The 18,717-nt window shown below is 42.5% G+C and overlaps 1 protein-coding gene across 1 annotated transcript; it reads left to right on the top strand.

Moving 5' to 3' along the window:
• The first annotated feature begins 627 nt into the window (after window positions 1–627).
• On the top strand, window positions 628–18,492 carry ZC3H14 (zinc finger CCCH-type containing 14). Its single transcript, XM_010151281.1, has 12 exons — window positions 628–664; window positions 2,612–2,726; window positions 5,699–5,739; window positions 6,077–6,272; window positions 6,627–7,047; window positions 8,849–9,009; window positions 10,128–10,228; window positions 12,210–12,371; window positions 13,730–13,804; window positions 14,262–14,418; window positions 16,151–16,374; window positions 18,368–18,492. Exons 2-12 carry the CDS (start codon window positions 2,635–2,637, stop codon window positions 18,490–18,492), a joined length of 1,755 nt encoding a protein of 584 aa, XP_010149583.1. The 5' UTR covers window positions 628–664; window positions 2,612–2,634.
• The last annotated feature ends 225 nt before the right edge of the window (window positions 18,493–18,717 follow it).

The following is an 18,717-nucleotide window of genomic DNA, read 5'->3' as shown; positions in this document are numbered from 1 at the left end:
GGGGCTCCCCGGGGAGGGGTGCGAGCAGGAGAGCAGTCGCTTTGGGAGCTGGAGTCGGGGTCCTACCGTACCTCGGGGGGCGTTTTCAGGCTGCAGCGGCCCACCCGGGACTCAGGCCCGGCCCCGGGGGCTGCCCGGGAGTGGGAGCAGCCGTAGCCGGGCGTTGTGGTGGAAGCCCCCGTTACCGTTAGGTGTTGTCAGCTGCTCCCACTCAGTAACCACAGCTTGAAACTCCAGGCAGGGTTTTTTTTTTAATTGCTGAGCCGGGAATGTATTTTTTATCAAACCACCCGGTTTTCGTTTTCATTGTACCTTACGAGCCCGGATGGTCTCTGCATGAAAAAAATGACAGCAGGGACTTGGAAGTTGCTTGGTAGCACCAGGATCCGAACTGGTATATAGGAAATACGGTGAAGAGTGTGAGGTGCCTGGAGCTCTTGCTGTCCTGTTGTCAGTCCCTCACTGCCACAATGTTTGTATCGTGAACAGTGGAGAATAGAAGTGCCACATTAAACCAACATGTCCAAATGGTTGAGAAAAACTTTGCTAAGCTTCCCACTGGTTTGCAGGTAGAAGTATTTTGATGCTCCAGCCCTTAAATTTCATTTCATTGTTTTTTAGGGTGCTATAAAAGGAAAGTTGCAGGAGCTGGGGGCTTATGTTGGTAAGTTTCATCATGTGTTTAGCAATCTTCTTTAGTTTCATTGTTGTTAGATAGGAAACAACCAGATAGTTCATGGAACAGCATATTTACTTACTACTACTTGTGTTACTGTACATGGAAGCCTTAATCATGAGATGAATTACCTGAAGTGTTGGACTAGTACAAAATAAACAGGAAATACATATAGTTTAAACGTAAGAGGAGGCAGTATGTTGACATCGATGTATGAAGAATCAAAAGGCGATAACTAAGAAGGCTGTCTCCCTTTTCAAGGAGAAATGGTGATAAGGGATTTGAAAGAAAAACAAACAATGATGTGTCTGTGAATATTTAAGGAAGTATCTTTGAAGTACAAGCAGAAACATTCTATAAAGCAAGTTCCTTGCAAATACAACAGCAGTTACCTGTGACCACTCTGGGATGGAGTCAGTCTTGGGCATCTTTTCAACAGCTTTTTGAATTCAGGGTGAGACATTTATCGAGTTAGGAGAAAGAATATTACTGCAGGATTGAGGTAGGCTGACTGTTTTAGGAGGTGGAAAGGCCATGTCAGACACATTATGTAGGACAAGCCTGCAGAATGTAAGAGCTTGACTGTTAAAGGGAAAACTTCTGTTAAGCTAATGTTGATGAAACATACGTAACTGAAGCTTAGTGGCAAGGGGAGATTTTATTTTGGAATGTGAGTAGAGTTGTATGAGCAGTGTGAATGTGTGTGTTTTGTTGGGGTTTCTTGGGTTTTGTTTGGGTTGGGTTTTTTTTTTCTGAATCCAGGATTAGATAGATACTGCACTTAACAGATGTTGTTTTTATAGCAGTAAAAGTTGGTAGCAGTACCTCAGTACTGCAACTGCAGGATTTCAGGTGAAGGAAGGGAATTGAGAGCATAGTTCAGAGATCCCGTGAGTTGAAGGACCAAGTTCACAGCTTGTACTTTGATCTTGAGTTAATCTTATTTCCTGTTTAAAGGGGGCTGTTGTATTTATGGAATCAAAATGTAGTGACTTCCTAGAAGGGAATTACCTAAAAGTTCTGAACTCAGCAGGTGCCAAGGCACCGTGTTTAGATTTTTTTCATTGTAAGGATGTCTTTTTTCACCATCTCAGAAGCTGACTTTTTCAGTAACCCTTTTTTTTTTTTTACTGTCTTTCCAGGTTTCAGTTTCTGAGTTCTTGATTCTTTGTGTTTTCCTGCATTTCTGATAAAAACCTGTCTTATCTGTAATGCCAAGATGCTGGTAGAATACTAGTAGTCTTTGATTCCACCTATGGCTGATTATTCTTTTTCTGTTTCTCTTTTCTTTCTGTTTCCTGTATTCAGAAGACCATTCCCAAGATCAGCGTACAACATTGGCACTTTCTTCTCAGTCAGCTTCTGGATTTCTTTAAATAGCTTTGTATTCCTTGTCACCAAGTCTGACTTTCCTTGGTGTCTTTTTTTTGTTTTTAAACCACTTTTTCCAGATTTCTGTCATTTTTCCAGTTTCTTTTCTTGATTAGAGTATCTTAGACAACTTTTCAAGTAATCTTTTTCAAAAAATCTCGGTTTTTTCTTTTAGGTAACTGGCAAAAATTGGTTCTCCCTCACTGTATCCTCTGTGAGCAAGAACTGTGCTTTTGTTTCTTTCTGTAACTGCTAGTTATTTTCTTTTGAAAAGACTTCTGCAACAAGACATGTTGAAACTTTGTTGTGTAGAGCTTACAAAGGAAATACTCCTATCTGTGAAGCAAAATAAAGCTAGTTATGTATTCATTAACTATCAGAATTTGAAATTTGTATTGAACGTCAGAGGAAATGGAAGCCTGTTAATTTGCTTGCCTCATCCTCTGCCTACAGAGTCTTTATAGCACAATGGAAAACGAAATATCTGGTGGCATGTTTAAGGATGCTTGCTATATCTTTTATGATTTATTATGCTTTAAAACAATGTATTTCTCTTTCAATTAGATGAAGAGCTCCCTGATTATATTATGGTTATGGTGGCCAATAAGAAGAGTCAGGAGCAGATGACAGAAGACCTTTCCCTTTTCCTTGGAAACAATACTGTCAGGTTTACTGTCTGGTATGTTCACAAGCTACTTGTCACACTTCTTACCAGTAATCAGAACTGATTTGTTTAAGTGAAACCTGAGAATTTAAGAAGTCACTTCCCATTGTGTAATTTACAATAATAAAAATTTTTACTTTGCATCTCTAATAAGTAAATTATTTTCAGTCTGTCAACAGTTAGGCTATTGCAGTGATAATTAACTGGCAAAAGACTTGGAGGGCTTATATTCTTTGTTTGCTCCTAAGTCCAGTCAAATTTTTGCATGAAGTGTGAAACGCTCAGGTGAATGCCATATGTTGACTTAAATAATTGTTCCTGCAAAACCCTCTGTGAGCATGGGAGGGTTAGTCACCGTAGCTTCATGTAAAATAGTTCTTCCAAGACAAAATTCTTTGTTTTTATGCTAGCTGTGCTTCGGATTGCTGCTGTGCGTGGGAATTACTATGTCAGGACAGATGAGCACTGATCTAATTCTGTATTCCGTCTTTGACAGGGCTTAGCACCAAATGCTTAGGTATTCCCACCTCTCAGGCTGTTTGTTTATTACCACCAGCCAGCTCTACGAAACAAAAGCCGTACCCCAGAGTTACTGTGAGCAGGTCAAATTAGTAACAGATGAACATTTTTCTAAACTCCTGACAGTGAGGATTAATCTATGCCATGCTGCATGACAGCCTTAACTATTGTAATGCTTCTCATGCATTTTCCAATACTGAGTTTGGCTTACAGTATAAACCTTTAATTAACTCCATGTTTCAGAGTATCCAAACAGATATTTCACTCCAGAGATTTTTTTTTACTTTCAGAGTTGTGTGTTTTTTTTGAGTTAATCTTATTTCTGAATGTCTAACCTAATAGATCTAAGGAGCGTTATTTTGCTTTTTATAGAATAGAAAAATACTGCATTTTTTCTGCTTTTTCAGTTAGCTTCCTTTGAAATTTTCCTACTGACTGGTTACATTCACTTACAGTATTTTTCCTACATGATTAGTCAAGTTCCTCTTTATTGGTCAGGAGCTTTTATGCTATTAAATAATATTTTGGAAATTGGATGAGTTATGAAATCATAAACGTTGTCAAAAAATGAAGATTAGCTCCAGCTATTACAGTTCACTGGGTCAGCTATTTAAACTGACCGATTTCTATGTGACAGTGTTACTTGTATGGATATAATTTGAGTTTGCTTTCAGTTTTTTCTTTTTTTTTTTTTTTGTCATGTCGTTGATGAGAAATACAAGAAAGGAGTGCAATTAAACATGTACCCCTTTTTTATGTTCTTTGTTCCCTCTTGAGGCCTGTTTAGGCAAACCTTTTGGGTTTCACTGTGTCAGTAAGTCATGCTGTTGGGAATCATTTAGACAAATTACTGAGGTTTACAAGTGGATGGGGGTAACTCCACTACTAGGGTTTTAACCGAATCCTGATATACAGTAAGAAATAACACAATAATACGAGGCAGAAAACATGTTCATGGCTTTGTAAATGAAACTAAAACTTTATTGAAAAAAATAATGAAGATGTAGAGAAAGCAAATTCCAGCAGGGAAGAGAAATCAAGATTTCTTTTTTTAAAAAATTATTATATATTTAGACCTGGCTGTCAACTATGTGTAGGTATTATACCTCCTGCTGGTTTTGACACCTGCTTAAATTCCAAATGTAATGAGTCTTTTACTCCCAATTCAGTATTCGCATTTGCTTATAAATACAAATTCAATTTCAGAGTGCTTTATCAGGTAGCAAGGTGGTTATTGGTTAAAAGAATGGTGTAAAAGAACACAAGTTGAAACCTGTGCAGTAAACTGTAAGAGGACCGGTGGAAAAAAGTTAAATAGCATTGTAGTTGGGAGTTTTACATGCTTTTGTTTCTTTTAAAGCGACCCGGAATGTTTACATTCTGCAGCATTGGGTCTCTGGCTAAGTACAGTACTCGGTAAGGTCTGCCTTCCCTGCTTTGTGACTGTATAGCTGGTAGTTCAGAGTCATCTAGCAAGGGTTTCGCAGCTGCCCTGTGGCAGACCTGGCAGTCCTGCTGGTTGGCCAGCACTTCTCACTCTGAACCTAGTGTCAGGGCAGGTTATCCTGAGGTCAGCGTGAAAACTGATACGCGTCAGCAGAGTGCAGCTGACCAAGCTTTCAGGAGCCTTCTGGTGAAAACTCACAAGGAGGTTTGAGAAGCCTTCCTTAGACTCACGTGCAGTCTTACTTTTCCCAGTTTTCAATATTTTTGTTCTTTAACTCTTTCTAATACTCAGTCTAAATCCTGGAGATGCCCATGATCAGGTTTGAATTCCAAGTAGGATATGCATTTAAGTGTTGTGATTTTTTTAATTTTTCCTTTCTTTTCACTGTAATGTGTGTTTAATTTTGAACAGCATTGCTTTATAGCCTTTAGATTTTCTGTGTTGCTTCAGCTTGGTGTCTTTTTCACAAGCAAACAGCAAATTTGGTACTTGGCTGAAATGTTTTTGCTCACCAACATGTCTCAAAGAATATCGTTGGTATACACAAAGCATGCTGGAATAATCTTGAGTATATTAAGTGCTATGAATTATATATTGTTTCAGTTTGTGTTCAGAATTATGTGTAATTAAGGTTTCATGTACGAAAATTTTCAGCTATACTTTAGGCTTCTAACTTAGCTTGTTTGAATCACTCCTTTTGAAGACACTTAACTCATGCCACCGACTGCGGTGAAAGAGTGGAAAGTACTGGCTTTAATTATGTAAACCAACTAAATGCCAAAAGTAGATGATGTGGTGAATACCCTACCTGCAGGTAGGCAGGCTCTCGCTGTAGGCGACATACTTAAAGCCTCCCTTTTGAGGTGAAACGTACGCCAGTTGATGGAAGTGAAGTCTTAGATAAATTAAGATGCTTGTTATGGGTGGGCAGTTGGCATCTGAAAGATGATCATTATTCTGAATATAAGTTGTATTTTCCTTTTTCTCTTTTGCTTCCTTCCCTGTCCCCCATCGATTTCAGGCTCCACGGTGTTTTGGATAAGCTGCGGTCTGTGACTACTGGTGAGTAAGAAAATTAATTTTGAGGTAAAGTAGGTTTATCTTTTTAGCGTAGTGTTGCGTGTCTCATGAATTTCAAACAAGATCTTAGCTGGCTGTTTTCTCAGAATATAAAGCAATTTTCTAAAGAGTCAGGACCCAAAAGACCATATAAATTGAAAATTGAGATAAGTAATTTTTTTCTGGCTGTTTCCTGCTGTTATTTTCAGCTGAAACATCTTTCAGCTTGTTGTGTTTTCAGATCTGCGCAGTATCTTGTTTGCAGTTTCTTAGGTACATTTGCTGCAAAATCTGTATTGCTGTGCTTTGCTGTAAAAATGAAAGGTACCTGTCTCCACAGAACCAGCTAGTGTGAAGTCTTCAGAAGCTAGTATCTTTGAGAGCAGCCTTCCTTCTGGCAAAAGCAATTTGGGTGCAAGTGATGAGAAGAAGCCTGAGGACAGCTTGCCACCTCTTGCACTTTCCAGCACTCAGACTGAAAGAAATGACTCCCGAGTTTCAACTAGCTCACAGGAACAGAGGAACACTGCTTCACGGTAAAGCTTCTGCTTGCTTACTAGCACATGTTCAGGCATCAGGAGTTGTGTGACTGTAGTAGTCGTTCTGAAGAGCACAGATGCTTGGAAAGATCAAAGTAGTTTGGAAGAGCAAAGCATTGCTGAAGCTCCCTGCGTAAAAACGTTAGATCAGGAATTCATTACCATTTTGTTAAGCAACAGATGGGCCTAGATTAATTAACCAAACTAAAAATAGTGATCAGTGTGTTAGATTTGTATAAGCAATAATACCTTGATGATTCTTCCCTGCTGGCTTTCTTTAAAAGACAGTTCCCGTTTTCCAGAACTTGATTTGCAGATGGGTTAATAGTTGGCGATTTCTTGTTTTACTAGGCAGTCTTGTGAAGATGGTTCTGCGTCCCGCTTAACATCTACCGTCAAGCCTTTGAGGGAATTGTCCTCTTCTGAAGCTGTGATTGACATTAAACCTGAACCAGATGATCTAATTGATGAAGACCTGAACTTCGTGCAGGAGAGTCCTTTGTCACGGAAGAAACCTCTTGTAACTGTAACTTACGGTTCTTCTCGTCCTTCCGCTGAAATCTACCGGCCACCAGCTAGCAGGAGTGCAGATGGCAATATGCATGGGCACAGATTGTCACAACAGGGCAACTTGCAGGGGAGCCAGCAGTTAGACATGCAAAGCTGCAGGTCTTTGGAAACAGGCCAGCTCTGCAATCCAGAAGCATTTGGCAGCTTAGCAGGGAGTTACAGACCCACCTCCAAACTTAGTGCCGATAAAGTAGGCAGTGAGGTTAGTACGCTCTAAGCTATGGCAGTATTTTACACTTGCAGTAAAATCTTGACCTCAGAGAAATCGAAGGACTCCTGTCACTGATACCCATAGGTTTGGGATTTCATTCTTTGGGTCCACTGATCAAAAGAGATTGCAGGGTTTAACATCATCACCTGACAGGCTGCTGCAGCTCAGGCTTCATTAGCTCTTACATCTTCATGCCATGTTGAGTTGGACTAAGGGGTTAGCACATTGTTCTGATGCACGTGATGCAGCAGAAATAATAATTTGGATCTCTAGATCACTGGAACAGCACGAGCTATCATAAGTGCTGTGTAAATCTCCAGCTTTACACACTTCTGTAAATCTGTTTTTTTGGGATGCTGTTTTTTCATACCTGTGCTAGATTTACATTGGTCTCTAAAGCCCCGTATGTCACTCATTAGGATTGTCATTACTATATGCTTAGTTCCATGGCATTTAAGAACTCTTTGGGATGGGTGTTGTACAAGGACAAACTAAAAGGTGGTTGCTGCCCTATGGAGGTCAGACTAAGGCAGGCAGGGTGAGAGTCCCAGCTGATAGTTTTAAGACTATCCATATGAATCCAGTGCAGAGCCCCTCGTGAGAGGAATGAAGATTGTGATGGCTGGTAATGTTGTAAGATACCTTGTCTTCTTGCTGACATAGTTCTCTGGCTGTGCTACTAATTAGTACTGTAGAAAGGACCACAAGTTGTATTGGGAAATCTAGAGTGCCTTACAAAGCTCTGTGCTGATGTCTTTGGTTTTTTTAAGATGGAGAAGTGAGAACGAGAATATAGTGATTTGTTTAAGGCTGGACATAAATCACTGGTGAATGAGAGTCCCATCTCTCCTGGGAAATGATAGAAAAAGCTCTTGTTATAACTTCCTTCTGTTGCTACTGTGTCATGAATAATGTCCAGAAGAGGGCTGTTTCAGGAGTGTTTCTTGGAAGTGCGGACCTGTGCTATATTCTGCTTTCTAGACAAGTTCTTGTGCCTTGGGAAGTTTTACCTTTAAAAAGGTTATTTCTGTAGGTATTGGGTTTCTTTTTGCTGTATCAGTCTTCCATATCGGTGTAGTCCATCCTTCCCTTAGGATGTTTCTCCTTGGAGAATATAATTTAAAGGGATCATTTAAAGGGATACTGTGTGCAAACCTGGCATCCAGATGCCTCCTCATGCTCCTGTGTGGGTGCTGAGTGATGGTTCCTACAGGAATTGCTAACGCTTGCTTTCTCCCATGCTTTCACACAGCCTAGAGTTTCAGTGTGTCACTACCACATACACTGTGGTGGTGGTGAGTGGCTGTGTCAGAACGGGGACCTTGCGCCGCGTAAACCGGCTGCGCGCGGCTTGTGGCACCCTTTGGAATGTGTCAGCTTCCTAGAAATGAATCCTTCCACTAATCTGGAGTTACAGTTGATACAAGTCATTCATGCCGATTTCACTTTTCTCTATCAGACTTCCAGCAGGTGCATCTTGAAGGGTAGTATGAATTCCTTTGGAAAACCCAGCTTTTTCTGGAGATGTTGGCTAAATTGTCTGCGCTGTAGAGTTTTCTAAATGTGATTTGCAGTTACATCGTTAATGAGATGGTTCAGTGTAAATATGTCTGATTTTCATGCTCTCCAGTGCTGTCACCTGTTTCTGCAGACAGTACAGTAGTTCTAGACTCGGGCAACTGGAATGGAAGTTCTCCATCTGCTGGCTGTAGGTGGCATTGCGATATTTTCTTCGCTGGCTTATTAATACACATTTTATGCTAAATGACTTGTTTTGTCTTCTCTGTTGTAGGAAGAAAGCTCCAGGAAAAGACGTTTTCCTGTTGTAAGCTCAGTTGTCAAAGTGAAAAAGTTCTGTAACGATGGGGAAGATGAGGAGGAAGAGGAAGACTATGGATTGCGAACAGGAAGCATCTCCAGCAGTGTGTCTGTACCTGCAAAGCCAGAAAGAAGGTACTTACAATATCAGTGGGGTTCTGTGCGGTATCCAGAATGAATTTAATCAACAAAAACTGCGGTAGGGGAAGTTGGGGTAAACTGTTTGCAGTTTTGAAGATCAACAGACAACATTCAGTAAGCCCTTTTTGTATTCTTTGCACTGTCTCACAACTCTGTGGGTGAGAGGTCTGTCTGTTTTATACCACCTTTTTTCCTCCGATTTCGTAACCTAGTTTTATTGTTGTGCGTAAGCTGCAACGGAATGTGAAACTTCACATCATTTGGGAAAAGTTCACTGGCAAAAGAACATTAATGTTGCCGTGTTTCATACCAGTTATTTAAGGTGGTAAAACAATTTTCCAGGAGTTGTAATTGCTTTGGTTTTATTTCAAGAATAGTTTTCAAACCAATTAGCACTAGTTCTTTAAGGTGATTTTAAGTTTCCAAAAGACTTGAGAGATTCTTCCTTTTTTTGCTGCTCCCTGATGCTGTCTCAATGTCAGGTGTCAGTCAGAGTACATCTGTGGTTTGTGTACAATTTTCAGCAATAAGAGGAAGAGCTTTTAAACTATGGAAGAGATGATTCTACTGATCTACAGTGCTGGCTTGTAAAAGATTTGTTTTGAGCTAATATACTGTACTGAATTTCTTTCACAGCACACTTGCCTGATTTAAACCTCCTCATTGTTGATGTTCAAAGACAAGTAGAATGCTTTTTTCACAACTAGTGTGTTTTTGAGTCAGTTTTCAGCTGGATCTTTCTCCGCGGGGGCAGCTGCATAATTACTGGTGCCAACCCAAACATGCCAACAGGCTCTTGAGGGGCGGAGGTCAGAGGAAACGAGTGGCAGAGTTGTGCCCTTCAGATGCAGTGTGGTTTTGCAGCAGCTTAGGCTGAGAGGTGAAATGATGCCCCTGCACTTCCATTTCTGAGAGTGTTTTGTGGACCCCCATCCGCTCGGAGAATAGATTAACGAGCTGAAAACCAATATGGATAAAGCGATTTTAGATAATGATTTTTCTGTCAGTATTATGCCGAACTGCATTAACCTGTTGACATACCTGTGTTTAATGTGGATACAGGTGCTGTTGCAATTCACGTACAATTTATTATCTTTTTTTATCTCCCTTAGACCTTCCTTGCCACCTTCAAAACAGGCCAATAAGAATTTAATACTGAAAGCAATTTCTGAAGCACAGGAATCAGTTACGAAAACAACCAATTACTCCACTGGTAATTAGCATTATTTTTCTTTGTGCTAAGCTGTAGTATTTCCAAGCCCAGAATGTGAAATAGCTCCTGTCAGTGATAAACATAAGGGATTTTCCATGAAAGCCAACCATATCCCCATATCCTGGGCTGCATCAGAAGTGTGGCCAGCAGGTCGAGGGAGAGGATTCTGCCCCTGTACTCTGCTCTTGTGAGACCCCACCTGGAGTGCTGCGTCCAGCTGTGGAACCCTCAACATCAGAAGAATATAGATTGTTTGGAGTGAGTCCAGGGGAGGGCCACAAAGATGCTCAGAGGGCTGGAGCACCTCTCCTGTGATGAAAGCCTGAGAGAATTGGGCTTGTTCAGCCTGGAGAAGAGAAGGCTCCGGGGAGACCTCATTGCAGCCTTCCAGTACCTGAAGGGGCTACAAGGAAGCTGGGGGGGACTTTTTACAAGGGCCTGTAGTGACAGGACAAGGGGTAACAGGTTTAAATTGAAAGTGGGGAGGTTTAGATTAGATATCAGGAAGAAGTTCTTCCCAGAGAGGGTGGTGAGGCACTGGAACAGGTTGCCCAGAGAAGCTGTGGATGCCCCATCCCTGGAAGTGTTCAAGGCCAGGCTGGATGAGGCTTTGAGCAATGGTGGAAGGTGCCCCTGCCCATGGCAGGGGGGTTGGAACTAGATGATCTTTAAGGTCCCTTCCAACCCAAACCATTCTGTGATTCTGTGTGCTGTGAACATTACATTTATCTTCAGTGATGAATTATGAAAGCATAAACAAGGGAGGAAAGAGTTACTTAAAATATATTAATCAAGATACAAGTGTGTAAAGTGTATAGATAGAAAATGGAAATGCCAGAAGTATTCTGAAATTGATAGTTTCCAAGGGGAAAGTGTCTAGGATTAGGCAGGTTGGTTGACCTATGTGGTTGACCTTTTCTTCTTTTCTGCACTCTCCTCCTCCCTTCTGAAAGGGGACAAGAAAAGAAGCCGAACAGCAAAAAGTCAAAATGCCATGGGTATAGGCAATAGAAGTGCAAAATAGAAGTACTCGGCACTGGTGAGGCCGCACCTCGAATCCTGTGTTCAGTTTTGGGCCCCTCACTTCAAGACAGACACTGAGCTGCTGGAGCGTGTTCAGAAAAGGGCAGCAGAGCGAGGGAAGGGTCTGGAGCACAAGTCCTATGAGGAGCAGCTGAGGGAGCTGGGGGTGTTCAGCCTGGAGAAGAGGAGGCTCAGGGGAGACCTTACCACTCTCTACAGTCACCTGAAAGGAGGCTGTAGAGAGGTGGGTGTCACTCTCTTCTCCCAAGTGACAAGTAGTAGGAGATAGGACAAGAGGAAATGGCCTCAAGTTGTGTCAGGGGAGGTTTATATTGGATATTAGGAAAAATCTGTTCACTGAAAGGGTTGTCAGGCACTGGAAGAGGCTGCCCAGGGGAGTGGTTGAGTCCCCATACCTGGAGGTGTTTAAGAGACGTGTAGACGTGGCACTTGGGGACACGGTTAAGCAATAGACTTGGCAGTGTTGGGTTAACGATTGGACTTGATGTTCATAAAGGTCATTTCCAACCTAAAAGATTCTGTGATTCTGCTGTTGAGTTTTGTATTCTGTTCGCAAGCATCGGCTAGCTGGCACTGCATTTGGTGATCCATGAGTGTTGGTATGAAAGGTGGAAGGTGAAGTGATTTCAACACCCTAAGAAAGTACCAAATTAATTGTGCAGAAGTGGATGAACAAATACTTTGCTGACGTCACTCTAATCCTTCTCATGCTGTTCTGTCTGACAAGTAGATGTCCTGGGTGGCACTCGGAGTGCTCTAGGCACATGCACAAATGTGCTTTCACACTAAAAATTTATGGGTAGCTGAAGATGCTTTTTGTGGAGACAGATGCTTGGGATTTTTGTGTGTGTAGGAACCCATTAGAGTTACTTTAGCACCATGTGTAATAATAGTACTGTTGAATGTAAATGATTTACCATTGTTTCTTTATTTAAAGCACCACAGAAACAGACTGTTCCAGTTGCACCGAGAACTCGAATTAGTCCAGATGAATCTCAGTTAGAAGTCATCCACGTGCAAAACAGACTGCCTGCTCTGAGTTCTCAGCTGCAAGTAGAAGAGCCGAAGGAGCAGACAGTTGAGATTCAAGGAATTCAAGGTCATCTGATAATATTCTTTAGGAGTTTATACCAGGGAATGTCATTTTACAACAGGTTGAGCAAAGAAAATAAATGCTTTTAATTCTTGAGGTCAGCATAAAAAGTTGCATGTGGAAATGCCCTGAAAATACACTCACCCCCATCTACTGCCTCCCCCAGGAACTGATGTTTTTCCCCATCCTTTGCAGTTTTTTCCTTAATGTCTTGTAGAAGTAATTCTGTCACGCTGCTCATAGGAGGGAGTTAAGATACTCAGCATTTGGAATAATTTTGTAGCGTATCAAGCATGAAAAGATTCTTTCCGATGTATGTTACCATGCAAGTAGTTCTAGTGTTTTGGTTTTTTGTGTAACTGCTGGAGTAGCGTGCTGCTACAGAACAGCTGATACCAGGCTAGCTGGGTGACCAGTCAGCTTGGTTTCTATTGACGTTACGAAGCTCCTTGAGGAAGGTGGCGCGACGCTGCGCGGCGGTCCCAGCATCCTCAGCGTGATTTTGTCGCAAAGCAAGCGGGGTGCGCACCTGGGTTAGTTACCAGGAGTCGTAGAAGTAAGGTGGCGGAAATACGCTTCTGTAAGAATAAGTTAGTTTGCTCTTGCTGAGTGTTGAGATATTTAGGTTGCTGAGTAAAATTTGGTTTGAGTAAGATCTTTGTGATGTCAGCTCACGGTCATCGTGAAGGAACAGTAAATGTTCCTTATTAAAAAAGATCTGTTTTTTCAGTCTCTTCTGACTCTATTCGCAATCTTTCTGCCAGCATAAAACCATGGAAATCGTAGCTGTAAAGTATGTAGGAAGAAGGTTTATCAGTCTTTGGGTTAATGCACAGAAAGTATTTATGCTAAATATTTTTGCTCTTTGAGGGAAATGGCAGCTTGCTTGGCAAACCTACAGAAAGCACAGTAGTTCTTTCAGACCGTAAAGGAAACATACAACGGTGCTCCTCACGTTGATTTCACGTCTTTTAAGGCGCCCATAAGGCGTCCCATAAAGCTGCTTTGCTCTGTGTGTTCTCTCAATAGTCAGCACCTCCACAGGTGAGGAGGAAGAACTCGGCCTTGGTAAGCTGCCGAAGCCGCAGACCTGGTTTGTACCGAGCCACACTTATGGGAAAGGCTGTGGTCTGTCAGTGTTTAGATTCTGCTGTGCCATCTGGCTGGAGAAAACCCATTACTGCTTCTGAAACAACGAGAAGAGGGTTCCTAACAACGAGAACGGCTTTTTTTGGTTACAAGTGTGGAGGCTTTTGTTATTTTGTTGTTACCAAAGGAATCGGAAGCGTACGCTTTCGTTCTTTAAGCTGTAGTTTCTTTTTGACAGGCAGTAAAATACGCTTTTAATTACTGGCTTTTTTTAGGCGCTGAACAGAAGGAGCTCTCCTCTCGGCTCCAGATCGATCCTGTGATTGAAGATCCCTCGCAGTTGACTCAAGGTGAAGTTTTGTGATCTTTTATTCCTAAATAAAAATTGCTAGTTTTCCAGTTGAACACTACTGGTCAGTAAATGTGAAAACATAACTTTCTTTTCAGTTAATTATACTGCTTTCCAGTATTTTCTAGTTTCTACATCTCTAAGGAATGAAAGTCTTACATCAGTAGGTGTTCAAAGCCTGAGAGATTTTGGGTGCGTGGAGCCTCTTCACTGCTGTTTCAGCACAGCCATGCCAGTAACAGAGTTCCTGGTCTGGCCTAATAAGGGCTGTGGTTTCTGTTGATCCCCTTCTGTGGAATTAGCGAAGAAATAAAATGTTTTCTGGAAGCTACTAGTAAGAAATTGAACCCCAATTAGCTTATTTGCCCTGTAAAATGGTATTAAGTGTGCTATAAGTTAAGAGTACAGCTACAACCTTATTTTTCTCCTTTCTGTGTAATTTTTTTCTCTCATTTCAGATTACTATGATGCAGAGTCTATGGTCCATACAGATACTAGGTCGTTTATCCTGAAGAAGCCCAAGTTGTCTGAGGAAACAGCGCCGCAGAATCAGCAGTTGGGAAAGAGGGCCACAGAGGCGATACGAGTACTCTCAGGGCGTCTCATACAGACACGGTAAGAAGTGATTCCTGTTAGGACTGTTACTAGTCAGAAGGCTTGTTTGTGGTCTGGATGGAACCAGTCACTCGTATTTTGTGCTCTTCAGTCAGGATCCGTGAAATTGTGGAAAGTGGACTGACACTGAATAGCAGAGGCAAAAAAAAGTCAGAAATCCTTCTAAATGGAAAATCATTCCCAGGGTCAGCTGTAGCTTGAGCATGTGTCTGATTTGCAAGAAAGGAGAAGGAACTGAAAAGCACCGCTCTTTTTTTGCAATAGCTGTTCTGATTTCTGAATCTTCGTTAAACAGTAGTTTTGCTTAAACTGGCTTTAGTTTTATACCTGTTTCCCCCTGAGATTACGTTCGTAGGAAATGTCTTTTAACGCAGTGGTGAGTGTGGTGAGTGCTGAGCGCACAGTGCTGGAGGGAAGGCAGCCCATTCTGTATGCAGGTAGCTCAGTACCTGTAAGCCAGCAGTTAGGTGACGTGGGACAAGTGACTTAAGGCTTCTTACTGGTGAGTTTGCCCAGGAGAAATTCAAAGCTCATGTCATCCTCCAATGATGAGGTGTGGATGTTTTTTTCATTTCCCAAAGGAGCAATGGCCAGTGCACCGTCATTGTCTTAACTTGTTAAAGGCCTTGATGGTTCCTGCTAGCAAACAGCCTTAGGTTCCTTAGCTGTGAGCATTAAAACCCACTCAGAGCAATGTCATGGACTTTATCCCTATGAGCTGCTCTCTTGGAGAAACTCTTACTGATTCCTTTCCGTGAATGGCTTTACACAGCCTGTGTTAAAAATGAAACCAGCACTGAACAAACGAACCCCAAAGGGTAACCTCGCAACATCACACTCGAAATCTGTGACTACAGGACAGCGGGACATTTTTGGGTGTGAAAGATCCATTTCTGACTGAACTTGACAGTTCTGGTCAGGGATGTTTTCAGTGTGTTGGTTTTCTCTCTTTTTGAAGGCATTCTACACTGTAGTTGCTTTTAGCCTGATTTCATAGGGAGGCAAAGTTTATACCTTTGTCAAAGATGAGAACTCCATAGCGTGTTGCCAAATGTTCAGAGTCACATGCCATGCAGGAAATCCCTCAGGTGAAAGGGGTGGGTCAGTGGAAGAGTGGAGAAAACCTACGCAGCCCCTGTTTTTACGCTCCCTTCTTTATCCACGTTGACTGCTGTCGGACACAGGCTGCTAGGCTGGGCTGATCTTTGGATCAGGCTGAGCACCGCAGTTCTTAGTGCTGGTGTTTCAGTTCTCTCTTCCTAGCCCTACAAACTTCTACGCCCGCTGTTCCATAACGCGCTGTTCAGGGTTTTCGAGGAGACATCTGTTTGTGTGTTAAGAGGTTAGTGATTTCCAGAATGGTGTTTACATTTTTTTGTCTCAAAACTGTAAATTCCTCAAAAGATTAATCACTTTCCTTTTTTTAATTGTGTCTGTAAATGAACTGTCGGATCTGTCTGTAGAGCAGAATGCAACAAACAGAAATGCACCTGCCAGATTCTCTGCTGTGTGCCATTGACAGCTGCGCTTCTTATTAGTGCTGCAGGGAGACTAGAGGGCAAACTGTTAATTGCTGTACGTTAGCAGTAGTAGTATTAAAAGGAGGGTTGTCCCTGTGTGACTCTTCGCAAATTGACTTGCGTTAACTTTTTTGGTACTACCAGTGGTGCAGCTCACATCTCCTCAAACCTCTGGAGTCAGAAAATCAATTTTTACTGCATTTCTTTGACAGAGACCAGCTTGCACAGCCAGAGAAACCCGCTAGTCCCAAGTTCATCGTGACGCTGGATGGTGTTCCCAGTCCCCCAGGATACCTTTCTGACCAGGAAGAGGACGATATGTGTATGACTGAAGGATTAAAGCCAGTGACCCAGAATATGTGTGTCAGCAAAGGACTAAAAGGCCTTCGAGCGCAGCAGACGCAGATTGTAACGAGGCAGCTAGAGTGCTGCGTTGGTAATTACGCTTACCAACGGGATCTGATGTTAATGTGGTGTTTGGATTGTGGATAGGACTCTTGGATATATCTGATGGTGTTTATTCTTCCAATTAGAATGATCTTTAGGTAAATGAGATGTGGTAGTTCAGTGGGGCCATATCGTTGGAAGCCTTTATCTTGATAAAATAGGGCAATATGGGACGTGGGTAATTCTCCACACGTCTCGGTATTGGTAAAATCTTGGGGTTTAGCTTTGAAAATGTAGTTTGTCTTCATCTGCACTTCTGGTTTACCCCTTATCATTTGTCCCCGTGCTGATGGACAGGAGATTTTAAGATGAACGTTTTGCCATGCCTGGAACTTTAAAAAAAATATGTCAGGTGGTGTTAATGTTTCTGTCTAGATTTGTGACATCAAAAGGAGCCTGTTAAGTGTAAGGTGTTGGCAGAGTCATGTTGCTAGAATCTCCGAAAGTAAAACTTAAACAGTGTATGATTTGGGTTGAAGGTCTGCATATTCAGGTTACCTTTTGAATAACACGGGAAATTGCGTGCTGAAGCGTATGTTTGAGCCGAGAGGCTGATGGAAGATGCAGAGGGTATTGCTTTGTCAGAGACCTCTTGGATACTTGCCCTTGGGGGTCATGCTTGGTTTCTTTATTTTTACTTACGAAGACCTTTATTTCCCGTAGTAGCAGCGCACACCAATTTTCTGAACTCCGTAAAGAACGGTATCGGATGTTGTACAGAGAACCCTTGCATTTCGTGGATCCTGCTGTAGATGTGTAATGCATTAGGACAGAGCTCCCTTGGCTGCAGGAGTGCTACGCTGCCCAGGCGGTGTTAGAGAAGAAGGGAAGGTTGTGTCTCCAGGGGCACAATTTTACTGGTGCAGCGAAGTCTGTGCTGGAGTACCACCCTCACAAATCTCTGGTGTCGTGTCTTGTACTCCTGACTAAAGCTGTTTGGTACGGGAGCGTGTCGCTGATGCCGTTGCTCCTCTGCCGGGGACTCTTACTGGATCAGTTACGTTAGCACGGGCGTGACTGAACCTCACGCAGGATCGGATCACAGGGAAGTGGCTCGTACAAGCCATGTGTTTTTAGGGTAGGATAGCGTTAACTTGGCTTCGGTGCCTTGCAAGGAGAAGGCATAAATGAGGGTGAGGATGGAGTGAAGCTGCAGCGAGTGTGTCACTAGTAAGGTCAGGAAGGTAAGTCGAGCAGTCTTGGAAAGCTTGGAAAGCCAAAGGTTTAGGCAGATTTGGGAAAATAAGGCAACAGTGAAGGTATACGCTTAATTATCTGAATTTGCAGAATGAGGTTTTAAAAAGAATGTTAAATAGGAGAAAGTTGAAGTCCCCAGGTTCCCGTAAGAGCAGTGAAGGTGTTGAACGTTTCAGCTTGGAAAGTCTTAAAGTACTTGGATTGGAGTCCGGGTTGAGGTACCTGAAGTGAATGTGTCAGTGTGTGCCCCCATACTGATAAATACTGTCTGATCGGTGTGAAAATTGATTCTTTTTTGGTTTACTTTATCTCTTGAAATGATTTTCCAGAGTCAGGAATATCTTGCCGAAAGCAAGCCTGGCTGTCACTGAGGCAGGGCTCAGCAGAACAGTCGGAACTAGGGTTCAGCTGGAGAAGCTTTGTCTTGTCTGGTGAAGACCTGGTCTGTCGGGCTTCCATACCTCAGTTTTAGGTTTCTGAAGCAAATCAACGTATTTTACTTGTAAACAGCCTGAGTTTGATCTTTTATCACCAGTAGGCAGCTGTCAGTGCGATACAACGACTTCTTTCACTCTGTAGCTTCAGAAGTTTTCTTCAGATAATACGGTTGTACGTAAGTCCTTACTGTCATGACTTCCTGTGATTAACAGAGGTCAAAAGGAGAGGCAGAATGAGAAATCCTGTGAATTCCAGTTACGCTGTATTGTCTACACCAGATTGCGTATCGAATCACGAGGGTCCTAGCTTGGCATCTTTTTTTGTTTCCTTCTTTCTTTCCTTCCCAGTGGATACGGAAGAGTTAAATATGCTGCATAAGCAGGAGAAGGTGCTGGAGCGCTGCAAGTACTGGCCCGCCTGTAAAAACGGAGATGAGTGTGTGTACCATCACCCCACGCTACCTTGCAAGTGAGTAGTGCAAAGCTCATCTGCGTGATGTGTTATTTTTATTTCGGGGCTATGAATATCCCTCCTGTGGTAGGAAGTATTCCGAGGCCGGTAAGTCTGTTGGGGCAGGGTGGGAGCTAGGTTATCACCCTTGACTTCTTCTGTCCTCCTCCCATCTGCCACGGGTCGGAGCACAGTGGTGGCTTTAACGAGCAGCGTCATGGCCGTGCTCGTGCAGGAGGAAGCTTGG

Source organism: Eurypyga helias, unplaced genomic scaffold (assembly GCF_000690775.1).
Source record: "Eurypyga helias isolate BGI_N326 unplaced genomic scaffold, ASM69077v1 scaffold48004, whole genome shotgun sequence".
Lineage (NCBI taxonomy): Eukaryota > Metazoa > Chordata > Aves > Eurypygiformes > Eurypygidae > Eurypyga > Eurypyga helias.
Note: the sequence above shows the minus strand (reverse complement) of the source record. Positions and strands in the feature narration are given on the sequence as shown.